General features: G+C 45.6%; 1 protein-coding gene across 1 annotated transcript in view; it reads right to left on the bottom strand.

The window, feature by feature from the left end:
* Nucleotides 1-14,993, bottom strand: part of HEPACAM2 (HEPACAM family member 2) — an 80,053-nt gene that overhangs the window by 37,046 nt on the left and 28,014 nt on the right. The window contains exon 2 of the mRNA XM_083189451.1: nucleotides 10,694-11,050. Within this exon, the coding sequence (XP_083045577.1) occupies nucleotides 10,694-11,050 (357 nt within the window). The remainder of the gene's footprint in view (nucleotides 1-10,693; nucleotides 11,051-14,993) is intronic.

Raw genomic sequence — 14,993 nt, forward strand, 5'->3', positions numbered from 1 at the left:
ACTACAGGCCATACATTAAATGGCTAATTATACACAGTAGCAAACTGTACATATCAAGCAATATAGAGTCCAAATATTGCACCACTGACATATTATATAATAGACATATCTGCCTACCCTCCCGGTATGGCCGGGAAGGCCCCGCAATTTGGGCCCCCCTCTCGCCCCCCCACCCCCCCCACCCCCCCCCCCCCCCCCCGGGAAGGTGGGTAACTCTCCCGCGTTTTGACCACAGACCCTGCTCCCCCTTCCCCGCGGTATAAAATGCCAATGTTTGCGGGTCCGCGGGAGGGGGCGGGGCTAAAATGACACGAATTGCGTAATTTCTCGTCATTTTAGGCCCTCCCCCATCCACAGACCCGCAAATTAATGGGGGCGGGGCTAGGTGACATCAGCCTCGCCCCGCCCCCAAAACTTTGCCTCGTCCCGCCCCCCATTCACTCCTACTCGGGGCTTCTCCCGGAGAGGAGTTTTTAGAAGTCGGCAGGTATGATAATAGATTAACACTGATATAAAGAACTGAACCCTAGCAGATGGCCAAAAATTAAAGGCCAATTATATATATAACAAACAACGATATACTGTATGGTGTCAACTCAGTCTAGCTGCAGGCCTAGAAATTGAAAGGGTCTAACTGTAGCAGTAACCTGTAAAAATCATGATCTAATACAGAACCTCATTTAATATCCAACATTTGGGGATATAACGATCACTCTTCTGTAAGAATATAGATAAATAAAATTCTCCAAATAAAAACACGACACAAAGACATAAAGGACATTGACAATTATAAAAAAAATTCAATTTTGTTTTTATTTCTAGTGAATATGGATATTTCACTTATTGGACAGTTTTTATACACTACCTATTAAAACATTAAGATTTTTAAACACACGTACATATTTTTCTCAATTTATCTTTGTGCGCCAACAAAAATACATTCTTCTCTATCTTTTCCTTGTGGTTATTCCGGCAGCCTTGTGAGTCCACCAAACCCCACCTTGTGAGTGGTGGCCTGGCCGTCACCCAATCGCAGCGTGTGTTCACACGCACTGGATGCGAATGGATGTTTGACACATACTGTTTGCAGCCTGCAGGGGAAATCCCACATCCTTCGATGGTCGCCGACCATCGATGGTTGCTCAGAGCAGCCTTAGATGTGCGTGCACATTCTGAAGGAAGTGGACAGGCAGCTGGCATCCGGCGAGGTCACCTACCTGCCCCTGGCGCCCACGTCACTGGGCAATTTCCATGGGAACGCCCATGAAACTCTGGGCGTTCCCATGGGCGAGTTCCCAGGGCGAGTTCCCAGGGCTGCAACCCCCTGCCCACAATGTTGGGTGCCTGCACCTGGCGAACAACATCCCCATGAAAACGCTGGGCTTTCCCCTGGGAACGCAGGGGGGCCGATGCTTGTTTTGGGCAGCAGCTGATGTCATACAACATCAACACCCGCCCCCTTTTCGGTAGATAGCGGCTGTAATCAGTGGCGTAGCTATGTTTTGGGCGCCCCCCCGCCGTTAGGGGGGGGGCGCCCATACCCACCCCCCGCCGCCGCCCCGTCGAGCACCCCCCCCGTCGCCCCGTCGAGCCCCCCCCCCGTCGCCCCGCCGCCTATGCTAACCCCCTCCCCCGCAGTCTTACCTATCGCGCTGGTCCCGGCGGCTCCGTCCGTTCATCTGATGAGGACCACCACAAAATGGCCGCCCCCGTACAGCAGACAGTCTCAGAGAACTGTTTGCTATATGGGGGCGGCCATTTTGTTGTGGTCCTCATCAGAAGAACGGAGCCGCCGGGACCAGCAAAATACGTAAGTCTGCGGGGGATTGGGGGGGGGTAACTATAGCACCGCAGCCCCCGGCGCCCCCACATGCACAGCGCCCCCCCCCCCCCCCCCCCCCCCGCAGTGGCGGGGGCTGCGGTGCTATAGTTACGCCCCTGGCTGTAATACAAGTCAGTATAGACTGACTTTTATTACCAAAGGCAGAAGAAATCATTTGTTGGTGATGCAAGGGGAGGTGTTAGCGAACGTGCCACCGAGTGAATTTGGCCGGCGGTGGGGGTTGGTGCGCGTGTGTTCGTCGGGACGGCAGGCGGCCCTTACTCGCTCACTAGGCAGCGAGTTGGTCTGAATCAGGCCCAGTATCTTCTGCACTTTAGTTGTTTTCAAGCATCATTTTTACAGAGAACATGCAGAATAGTATTTGTTATACCTGTTTGCTCCCATAATACACATGTATCTGTTGTCTGGATATCGCATCACTTCCATCTGTTCCCTTGGACCATCTGTCATTTAAAGGTATCTCTAGTTTCGGTGATCGCTTGGAAGGCAGTTAGCAAGTGATTACCAGCTGCGGTGATGGTTTTTTAATAGATCACATTTTAAAAAGAATTCTATAAATGTTTGGCGTCATTAGATAAATGGAAAAAAGAAGAAGGAACGACTCTCTTTTTTGTTGGGGCACTCTTTAGTTTAGTGATTACATATAGTAATCAGTAGGAAATGTAATAATTGGTTAATAGCAGTTGAGATATTAGGGAGAGAGAGGTATTAGCTCAAAAATAGGAAGTCTGATGGGAGAATGCTAGTTGCACAATGTAAAAAGGGGTGGAATATCCCACCTCTGGGTGGTTTGTTGAGATTTAAAAATTAACTTTTATTTAATATCGAATAAAATAATTACTAGACAGACATATTAACAGACGTTTGACACAAAACACTTAAACATATAGTACACTTTTTCAGTAACTCATAAATATCTGTGCCAATCGGGCACTGTGTCCTCTTGTGGTGTCTCCACTATGGTTAGTTGCGTACAATGTCCCTAGTGGGATAGATGCCTCCTCTGAGGTAGGTTGTGTATAGGAGGTCCCAGTATGGTGGTTAAGCCCTGATGGATATAACCCTATAAGGTGAGCCCAGGGTAGGGAGAGGGTTTGTTAGTGTGGACTCAGGGGTTCCAATGTAGGAACTCGGACGTTCCTGCTGTGGGCAGGCTAGAACTCTCGGTTCTGATGCAAGGGAACCTGTGTTTGGAGGCTAGGTGGATAGTAGATACCTGTGAAAGTTCACTAAATCTTGAAACTTGTGCTGTGTGCCCCGTTTGGGGGGATTGATGTATTGGTGTTACGCACTTGGATACCACTTCCCTACAAATTAGTACACACTGTGGTCAAATGACGGTTGTCTCTGGCCTCAGAGGTTTCGTCTGATGAGTCTCAGGTCAAGTTGCCTGGTATATGCAGAGAGATTATTACATGGCGTGCAACATCCAACACTAAGGAATAAAGAATAATTCAACAATCAGCATGCAAGCCTGAGCAAAAAATCCTGCATCGCACTATTTCCCCTTCAATGGGGGAGATTATCCACACATTAATCCTAAAGAAAGTCTAGATCTTTTTCACCTCCTTGAGAGGAATCAAAGTACAGACATCCTTTTCTATCTTCTGCTACAATGTTTCCTTGCCTAAGCAGAGATTTAGTCAACCAATTTGACCTTTGGATAGGGGTTATTTACAATGTATGCAGTTTACCACAATAAACAGATTTAAACCCTTACATCATTTGAGAAGACCTCCAACATTGTAATGAAATTTCTACACAATCTTAGAGGAAGGAAATCATGAATCTCATTGCTGGTACAGGAGGACACAATATAAAGGCCTATTAAGGTCTCGTTACTGATAATCCCTTGGAAGGGTGAATATTTTGTAAATCTGCCTAATGAGCAGATATGTTATCTATCTCACTGGATCGCAAAAAGACCCGCACAGAAAAACTAGTTTATGTGAGGCTTCACTCAATATTACCAGAGTGTATGAAAAATATATTACAACAGGCACTTTTACATAACAGGATAAAGGTAGCAGTATAAACTGACTAATTCTCCCGCATAGAGACAGGGATGGGATTGGGAGGAGGGGAAGTATTGGAAGGTGGGTAATGGAGGGAAGCAAGGTAGGATAAGGTGAAGGAAAGAGGTATAGGTCCTGATCTATCCAATAGGTTTGGGTAGTCCCGCCGACTTTATATACCCGTAACAGAAGGGAGAGTCTGATTCGAGGCCGGAAAGTCTCCTTTCCCCTCTGGCAGGTTGTCTACTCCTAATGTCATTAGATAAATATCGTAACAACGGACTCATCAGTGATCAGGCTGATTGTATGCAGCAGGTTATTGTACAGAATCGGTTGTTCCCATAACTGGGTAATCCTGAGTCCACCAAGATGGTGATTGCATTCAGTTAAAGAGCCAGATGTATCAAGCTTCAAAACGTGATAAAATGGACAGTGATAAACGACGAGCCACACAGCTCCTAACTGCCATTTTCAACCCCAGCATGTAACATGGCAGTTATGAGCTGATTGGCTGGCTGTTTATCACTCTCCATTTTATCACTTGCTAAAGCTTGATACATCTGGCCCCAAAAGAGGTAAATTCAGATGGAGCCAGCCTCGTCTAGCGGGGGTCTGGTGGTCAGATCGCCATCTGCCAGCCCCCACCAGCTGACGGAAGGGGGCGCTCGCACATGAGACACTCGTGCTTCCCCTTCCGACAGAGCCCGTCGCCTCCACGCTGCTCCCCCCGTCGGTGCCCGCAGCCTCCCGCACCCCCCCCCCCCCCCCTATCCCTGAACGGAGACGGGCAGGGTTTCTGTCCCCCACAGAAAACTCGTGTCCCACGCCAAAAACGTGCATCCCAGTCAGATGGAGCGCCTCTCCACCAGTGATCGCCAGCGGGGGCATTCTGGCGATCCCATCTGTATGAATGCAAATATAAAGTCCACCTCTTGTCTATCCCAACATTGATCTTATTTACACTGCAGATATACACAAAATTCAACATAAGTTCATTCAAGTCGCTCGGGTACCCCCTACACTTTAAAAAAGGTGTGACAATGGCCGTTAGGTCTGGGACAGACTCACAAGATTTAGCGGTCTGCAGTATGAATCGGCATCCCTTCTCGCGGTCCAGCGGTAATGGCATGTGCACTATTGCTTACGCAGCACAGGCTGAACGGTACCAGGCTGGAGCCATCCTGTCCCCTGTTCCAGGTGTTAGCAGGGCTCCTTTCACAATGACAATTAACTCTGCAGCAGCCCAAATCATGCTTTGTAAAATGACTACCCCGCCAAAAAAAAATCCTATTACGTCCAGAATCCTGCATGGCCGCTGAACTTGGACTTCCTTGCATCCCACCAAAGCTGTCTCAATAAATGTATTATTCAAGCCGTTATAATGTACATTATCATAGTGTAGCTCTGCTCTGTGTCGCTGAACCTTTGGGTGGGAAAAAAAAACTATTTGGTTATGCTTTGCCATTAATGGGGACAAAAAAAATTGGTGGCAAAACTATTCTACATCAGTCTTAAACCATCAATGATGTTGAATCATCGATGGTCAATTGCCATCCCTCTTTTACAAATAGGGCATGAATTGAATCAGAGGCCAGTATGTTCTAGGACCCCTAACACTTACCACTTTTAGGCCTATCACCTGGCCAGCTTGTCCAGCATCAGGAGCCCTGTCTTTTGTCTCTGAAAGCATTTTAAAATCTACTGACAGGCCTGGCCATACTTAATACCTAGCCTAGATTCAATGCATCCAAACCATGTTGTTCTAAATCCCTGCCCAGTATGTTCATGCTGACCTATCACAATAGGTTTGAAGAGCCCTTGACCCTTGGCTCTAGGATAAATACACTAGAGCACAAAAACAAAAGGAAAACATGAGCTAGAGAGAGGACCCAGGTTTCAGAACCACTGTTGTGCAAGCTAAATTTTGCACATTCAAATAATATCTTGAAAAAGGAGAGCCAAGATGTTAGTAGGCGCAATGATGTTCTAGTCCATACAGAGACAATCTGCCTAGGCCGCATTTTCAAGTTCCTCTAGATAACAAATTGTTACTTGATATATGATGTATAAAAGCTAAACATTTCCTGGTAAATCCGTAGAACATTCAGTTTCAGGAAAAGCAAAAGTAGAACTACAGAACAACAACGACTCATTTTACAGCAGGTCCTGATATTTAACGTAGCCAGCTTGCAAATATAATGTAACAATACACCACATCCTTCCAAGAGCCGATCATTAACCACACGCACACTTACTTACATAGTAACATAATAAAGTTGAAAACAGACACAGGTCTATTAACCTACTACAGTATTATACTTTAGAATTGTTTTGCCTTAGAAGAAGAAACAAAAGAAAAACATTAATACAGTATGAGTGTTGCCAGTATAAAATAAAAACATAATAGGGAATAAAATATTCGCTTCAGACACTATTGTCACTCGTAGCCACAAAGACATTTTCCTGTCCTGTAAATATTGCAAAAAAATATATGAAAATAAAAAATAAAAGAAATAATTATAATAAAAATAATAATGGTGCACACAGGAAGATGAACAGTACATTGATATGTAAAGATCATATAACACAGACAAACTATATATAAAATCTAGCACTGCATAGCACCTCTATAGGGCTATTTAAATTGTTGTGCATACCAGCACCCTACTAGATGGCGCTCAACAGAGCTACATTGCCTCATTTGGCTGCGCAAAGCCGCCTGGCTTACATTACTGTTATGTTGATCTGTGTGCTTTCGATTGACTGGTCATGTGTATGGATCGTAGCCCACATGCGTAAGGCAATTCTGCAAAGAAATCCAGCATCTTTTCTAATCTCTAGTCATATGCAAATGGTTGACAGGAATCTGATGGTTGGGGGTGGTAACTGTCAATTTTCTAAAGATGTCAGTACATTTTATGCCACACACCGTAATGCCCATTGGGATGCGGTCATTCGTCAGAATGCATTTAGGTCTACAGTCATTAGGTCGACCCCACTAGGTCGACTGGCAGGAAGGTCGACCTGACTTAAGGTCGACATGGGCCAAGGTCGACATGACTTAAGGTCGAATTTGCATAAAGGTCGACATGAGGAAGGTCGACTGGTCATAAGGTCGACATGGGTTTTTCACTGTTTTTTGAGCCGACATGTGCCGACAGGCGGTATTTCATGCCCTACCATCCACTAGGGCGTGGTGGGAGAATAAAATAGTGTGCCGAGCGCAGCGAGGCACCGTGCCCGAAGCATCGCGAGCGAAGCGAGCGATGCGAGGGTCCGATTCTCATTGCCAACTGTGTCCATGTCGACTGTGTCGACATTCGGATCAAAAAACAGTGAAAAACACATGTCGACCTTATGACCAGTCGACCTTCCTCATGTCGACCTTTATGCAAATTCGACCTTAAGTCATGTCGACCTTGGCCCATGTCGACCTTAAGTCAGGTCGACCTTCCTGCCAGTCGACCTAGTGGGGTCGACCTAATGACTGTAGACCTAGAATCATTCTGACGAATGATCCCAACCCGTGGTGTCATATGTAATGGGCATTATGGTGTGTGGTAAAATATATGTAATGGGCATTACAGTGTGTGGAATAATTTATAATAGGCATTACTGTGTCTGGCATAGTGTGTAATGAGCATTATGGTGTGTGGCATAATGTGTAATGGGCATTACGGTGTGTGGCAGAATATGTAATGGGCAGGGTTGGGATCATTCGTCAAATGACCATTACATATGATACCACACACAGTAATGCCTATTACATATTATGCCACATAAGTGCTGCTTACCTAGATGCTTGATGCTGGGGATTATATGCTCATTGCCATATGTTACATGCTTGTTGCCGTGGGTTACATGCTCGTTGTCGCTCATTACCAGGAGGTTACATGCTCATTGCCAGGAGTTACTTGCTCATTGCCAGGAGGTTGCATGCTCCTTGCAAGGGGTTTCATGCTTGTTGCCACAGAGGATTACATGTGCATTGCCAGGGGAAGTAACATGCTCGTTGCCAGGGGGAGTAACATGCTCATTGCCAGGGGGAGTTACATGCTCATTTCCACAGGGGATTACATGTGGACATGATTGCGGGCAAGGATGCTGCCGGGTGTGAGTGCGGGTGGTCGTGTGCGTGGTGGAGGTGGGACCCAAGGGTACTGGGGCACTGTACTGTAGCCGCTTGCAGCACCCACTGTGATCAACCTGGACAGGTGTGCAGTCAAAACTACATTTTTTGCCTGTTGTCACTGGCCGGCGGATGAGCAGGGGGGTTCTAGACATTAGGTGTTGCTGGACAGTGTGTTGGGGCCCCAAATGAGTGGGGGCCCTGGGATGACCGCCTGACTATAATCCGGCCTGCCCAGCAATCAGGTCTGAATAACCCCTATAGATACAATGGTTATCGGTTCCATACCGAGCTGTACTTTTTCTAAAATCAATTTTACCGATTCCTATGAAACTCGTTCCAGTTAAAGCCATGTGCTTCTACCACAAACTGGCAACATTTAAAGCTCTGGGCCAGTATTGACACTCACCGAATAATTAAATTGATTATTAAGGTAGTATTAATGTAATATTAATGTACTGATAAATGCCAGCAATTAGAATTTTTTTGTTATAACCAAATAGGCAGCAGAAATGAGCCTACTTATTACTGGGATCAGTAGCAATATGAGCTGCAGCGAAGATATGGGGGGCAGTCAGACATAGGTGACACAGGTGGGGTAGACAATGACCATGGAACAATAGTTTAGGATTGGAGATGGCTGGGTTTGGTGAAGAAGTGGTTCTTGAAAGCGTATTTGAACTTTTGTGGAGAGGTGGAGAGTCTGATAGGGAGAGTATTCCAGCATGTGCCAAGTCTAGAAGGCAGGAGTGGAGGAAGTAATCAGGTGAGTGTGAGAAGAATTAACTGATATCCAAAAGAAAAGGGGAACCGGTGTAGGAGAGGGGAGAGGGACATCGGACGCTTAGATATGTAGATGAGCAGCAGCATTGAGAATATATTTGAGTGGAGAGAGGTGATTGTCAGGGAGGCCAGACAGAAGAAGTTTCCAGTAGTCCAATCTGGAGATGCCCAGAGAGTGGATGAGGGTCTTAGTGGCCTCCAGGGTGAGAAAGGGCCTGGTCTTAGAAATATAATAAGATGGAATCAGCAGGACTGAGAATGGTACTGAATGTGAGGTTTGAGGGATAGGTAAGAATTAAGGATACCTGTAAAAGTAGCCATACACTGCCAATGTATTGGCATCCGATCTCTCTTGAGCTGCCCGGTCTTTCTGCATGTATCGCATACAAACCCCATTCCCGATGCAGGGAGGGGGGCCGAGTCGCAGGTTGTACATGCAGCATGTATGATCTCCGACATCCAATACGATGCGCAAGGGACCGCGCATCAGATCGGATGTCAACACAGGACTGATTTGGCCACTTTTCACTAGGGATGTGCACCAGACACTTCTGGGGGGTTTTGTGTTTTGGTTTTGGATCTGGATCTCCATTCATGTTTTGGATCTGGATTGGTTTTGCTAAAGCAACCCATCCAGGTTTTGGTTTTGGATCTGTATTTCTTGGGGGGAAAAAAATCATAAAAACTGCTAAAATTGAAGATTTTTTTTTTTGTTCCTACAGTATTATTAACCTCTAACATTCATTTCCACTCATTTCCAGCTATTCGCAACACCTCACACATCACAATAAAGAAGTTGCACAGAGGTAGCTGGATGACTAAGCTAAGCGACACAAGTGGGCGGCACAAACACTGGACTGATATAGCACACTTAGTATTCTATCACCCCTGGACTGAAACGGCACACTTAGCAGCACACCTAGGCTGAAACGGCACACTTAGCAGCACACCTGGACTGAAACGGCACACTTAGCAGCACACCTGGACTGAAACGGCACACTTAGCAGCACACCTGGACTGAAACGGCACACTTAGCAGCACACCTGGACTGAAACGACACACTTAGCAGCACCTTTGGACTGATACTGCACACTTAGCATCACTCCTGGACTGTTGCGGCACACTTAGCAGCACACCTGGAATAAACCTGCACACTTATGAGCACACCTGGACTGATACAGCACACTTAACAGCACCTTTTAATTAAAAAAAAAAAGGCAGCTCCCCTGGACTTATATGGCACACATGGCGGCACCCCTGGACTGATATGGCACACATAATGGTACCCCTGGAATTATGCCCCATTTTTTTCAGGGGCCGGCGGCGCTGTTGGTGCCGCTGATGATATGCACATAGTCATTAGCATATCAAATGCATAAGCAAAATTGTACAGATGGTAGATAACGACCCATGGTAGATAACGACCCATGGGAGTGCGCATCGTTACAGTTATTATTCATACACACTAAACGATAATGCCAAAATGACAGCTTCTCCAATGCACCTTTACTTTAAACAATTACCCTTTTTTATTTTCACTTTGAGCTGTGACAGTTTTTAGCCCACAAACTCTGCACCCGACCCCCAGTTCCTACATCCCATATCCAGAAAGTTTGAAACAGATCAGTGTAAACAGATCAGTGTACCTGTAAAAATTGCCTGCAAGGTCACTGGTGGTACTTCTCGTAGAGGTGAGGTGTAGTTATCCTTTCAAATAGATGGACGGTGGTGCGGCACTCGGTAATGACACACTCTGAGATCAGACTGTTGTGCAACGATTCAGTTTTAATAACTGTTTTCATATATATAGATAGATAGATAGATAGATAGATAGATAGATAGACCCAGTAGCTACAGTATACACCAGCCACTAACTGGCATCAGTCACTCTCTCCCCACAATGCAATACAAATTGTTACTTACCATTTACAGTGACTTCAATCTTCTGCGTGGCGGACACAGTGATGTTTTCTCGGATGTTAACTTTTACAGCATAGCTTCCCTCGTCACTGGCATGTAATGAATTGATCAGCAAGGAAGCATTTGGTGGATTCAATGTAAACCTGTGTTGTAATTCCATATCAGGGAAAACTGATTGGTTATAGGACGTTATAAGTAATTTTGCCTGGTCCTGAGGCCTTTCAAGTAGCCATATAATTTGAACTCCGGATACAGAGGTATCGACATCATAGTGGATGGGTAGGATAAGAGGATGCCCCTTGATGCCGTGAATAGTCGGAGATGGAACCACAAGTTTCAGCACAGTACAGGTGCCACATGCTTTAGAAAATCAAAAGAGATAAAAAGAAAAAATCATGTATTATTAATGCTGTTAAATTCAAAACACATCCCTCAAATTCATAGCACTGTTCTCTCACACCACAGTCTTACTGATATAGATGACCACTCTCCCGCATCGTGCAGGAGGCTACTGTTTCAGTCATAAATCTCCTGCTGCCCACTGGCGTAACTAGGGCTCTGTAGCCCAGCGGTGGCAGGGGGGAGCAGGCTCCATAGGGGTGCAGGGTCCCGGCGCAGTAACCTGTGGGAGCCAGAGGACTGATACAGGGGGAGGCGAGATGGTACCTCGGCCTTGGGGCTGTGGGTGCAGCGGCGGAGTGGGCAGTCAGCATGTCCAGGAATTGTTGAGTGAGCGGACACTTTGGACAGCAGCGGCAGAATGTGAAAATTCAAAAGATAGGCCGGCCGCTGATTGGCTGAGAGTGCTCTCTCTCTCAGCCAATCAGCGGCTTATCTTTTGAATTGTTAAATTTTGCAAGGAGTGCCACTAAGGAGTCTCTTTAATACTCGTAGTGCTTTGCTATAATCACTGTGATTTTCATAGCTGTTCCAGAGTCCCAGAGTGCAACCCTCATTATCCCCCCTTGTGGGAACCCCTGATATGAGAAAGAGACAGCACAAAGTCTCACAGAGTCTTCTTTATTGGTGTGCACTCATCTATAGCATGCTGCTGCTTCTGCTACTACTGTAGTGTGTAACTTAAGGTATGCACCTCTTTCTTTGGTTAAAAAAAACATTGTTTTAATTAGAGTATCTGGTGTCCATAGTGATTTGGTTAATGCTATAATAGGAAGAAAACAGCGCATCCACGGTGAAGTGTCCACAATAAAATAATATTTAATACACTTAAATGCTTAGGGATGACTTCACACAAGGTCAATGTTATTTAGAATTGATTGAATTTACTGCATGTATTGTAAAGAAATATCACAGCAAATATAAAGTTGCAAATAAGAATCACCGGTATGGTATGGCAGGCAGCACTGTAAAGGTCCCCATGCACTACTCCGATTTGGGACGATTTGACCCAATCCCCATGGATTAGGCAGAGAAATCGGGCCAAAATCGTATACTGTATGTTTGACATCCGATCCGGTGTTTCGGTCCAGCGCACATCGGATAGGATTCGGAGGTTGGCCCTGCAAGCAGGACCGACCTCTGGCTCTGATCCACCTTCCGGCGGTGGGGAATGGGGTCGCATGCGATACATCACATGTGAAAGGACCGCATGCAATGTATCCTGCCGTCCGAGATGGTCCCGAGCAGCTAAGGGGGGGGGGGGCAGATGGCCATACACTGTTGCGATACATCGAAAATGCATATACTGTAAACCAGGACATGTATCTTCTCTTACACCATATACAATAGACATATTTTTTTTTGTTCTGTAAATAGCACAATACAAGCTACAGTATATATAGTGCAATACTAAAATATTTCTAAATATGAGGGTTTGGGAATAATCGATTCATATTTTACCCAGTGTACCCAAAGAGCCCTGAAATACAGTACACCTTGGCCGCCATGTGCCTGAATGGTCCGTTTAAAGCATAACGTGGAGTCACCAGCTTCCTCTACAATTTAAATAGAGTGTGTATTAAATCTAATCTGCCCCTTGTGAAAATGTGAAAAACCCCCATGTTTTATATATGTTATATTAGTATAGAGATTAGTAGGGGTGTCAAAAGATATAGGCCTGTCATTAACACTGATAGGGAATTACCGGCTCTCACTGGTGTTCGATTGATGCCTGCCTACTCACGAAGTTTGAACCTTCGTGATCATCTCGTGAAATTGGACGTGTCTGAACTCACAGGGAAAACTATGTCCACTCACTTTTTGTCCAAACCTAATGGCTGTTACCGCTGTATTGGGTGCACTACGTGTAGTTCCCTGTTGCCGGGCAATCACGTGGTGCATCCGTACAGTGGTAAGAAATTCTATATCCAACATGTCATCACGTGCACTACTAAATTTATTGTGTATGTGATCTTTTGCCCCTGTGGATTCCTCTATGTAGGAAAGTCCGATACTACTCTGCGAGAAAGGATGGCAAATCACAGGGCTGCCATCCGGGCCGCTTTGGCCAAGATGGCCTCATTAAGGATTAAGCTTATCGATCACCTACCTCGGTTAAAAAGTGGTGGTGATAGAAGTAGACTCCTATTACGCATTGAAAGTAAATGGATCATGAAATTGGACACATTGGGGCAGATGTATTAAGCCTTAACAAGAGATAAATGCCAGGGTGATAAAGAGAGATAAACGCCCAGCCAATCACTTGCTAACTGCCATGTTACAGACTGGGTTTGAAAAAAGTCAGTAAGGAGGTGATTGGTTGGACGTTTATCTCTCCTTATCACCCTTGCATTTATCTCTTGTTAAGGCTTAATACATCTGCCCCAGTGTCCCCAAAGGGACTAAATGAAAAGCTTGGCTTACATTGTTTCTTATGACTTATTAAGGGTGGGATGTGTGAGGTTATCAAACTGACCGTAAGACTGTAATTATGATATTTTATTAGGTGTAGTAATTAATGTACTATTTTAGTCCGTCTGTACCCTCTTATTCTCCATAGATGTTTCTATCCCCCAAATCTGTGTGTATTTCCAGATCAGATCGCTCTTGCCCAAATATGGTCTGACAGGAAATACCCAGGAAAGAATTCACCAAAAGGTTATGTCCAATTACCATACTTTTGTTCCTGCTATCACAGGAGGGTAGTAGCTGAGGGACAGTCTTCACAGGGGGTGATCCAATTCCCCTGCTATCAACAGGAAATGTTCACAGGGGGTAATCAGGACATAATGTAATCAGACTGTGTTTTGTATCTTGTGTTGACACTGCTCTGCATATCTCTGGCCCCTTCCAGACTTTCTGGGGCCTGACCCAGCAGGGGGGGGGGGGGGGGCAGCAGCAGTACCTGGGAGGGGGGATAAACCTGACTTGAATCCACCAATAGAGATTGAGTGCAAGCCCACTGATGGTATGGAGACGAGTGGGAATTTAGAAGTTTTTAAAATGACTGGCACACAAGCCAGGGGGTGAGAATTGATGGACTGTCCTGGACTAAGAGGTTATGCTCTGTCTAGGTATCGTGTGGACTTATCTGCTATCACTGCTGTGTGGAATAAGTGATAGTTTTGTGCTTTGGACTGTGATGCTACAAGGACTTTGCTACCCGGATGTTTTTATGCTACCATTTGAATCTTTTTCCTGTCTTCATCTACTTTCGTGTGCTGTGATAAAAATAAACCATATTTTGGTTTCATCTGCTCGGTGTCTGAGTGATTGAAGAACTCGTATCCTCACATTTGGCGGCAGCGACAGTGGGATCATTCAGACACCAACCATCGAGCACAGAAAGCACAGAGAACAGAGGATCAGACCATATGGAAGGAAACGGAAAATGCAATAAGGTGAAGTTCAGCAAGTGAGCAGGTGTCAGTCCTGTGAAAGGGAAAATGTTTCCAAGGAAAGAAAATCGATGCCTCAAGACCCCTCGAGCAGAGGAGCTCAGGGATGGAGGTTCTTCAGTGTATCGGCAGGCTGGGAAGCCGGATCTGTTATTTATTGTCAGAAAAATGCAGTATATCTGGGAGTACTGGGAAGAAGCTCAGCAGATGATCAGTGGGTGGAGAGTATCCAGCATACAGGACAAGTTGTGTTACCTGGGGGATGCATTCCTGCACTGTAAAGGTGAGGCCACCTCGTGGAATCTGCTGGGGGAGCCAGAGTTTGTAGAATTTACAGAGGAAGTGATTGCTACAGTTACCCAGATGCTACAAAGAGGACAATATTCTGAGGCTGAAGGACAAGTCCAGAATAAATTGATGCCCCAGATAGAACCAGAGGAAAGGTCTAGAAGGGGGCTACTGCAATCTGGGCAGACAACCGAGGGGTCTGCCACAGAATTAATTGT

The sequence above is a fragment of the Crinia signifera genome, chromosome 5, assembly GCF_055691185.1.
Source record: "Crinia signifera chromosome 5, ASM5569118v1, whole genome shotgun sequence".
In the NCBI taxonomy this organism is placed as follows: Eukaryota; Metazoa; Chordata; class Amphibia; order Anura; family Myobatrachidae; genus Crinia; species Crinia signifera.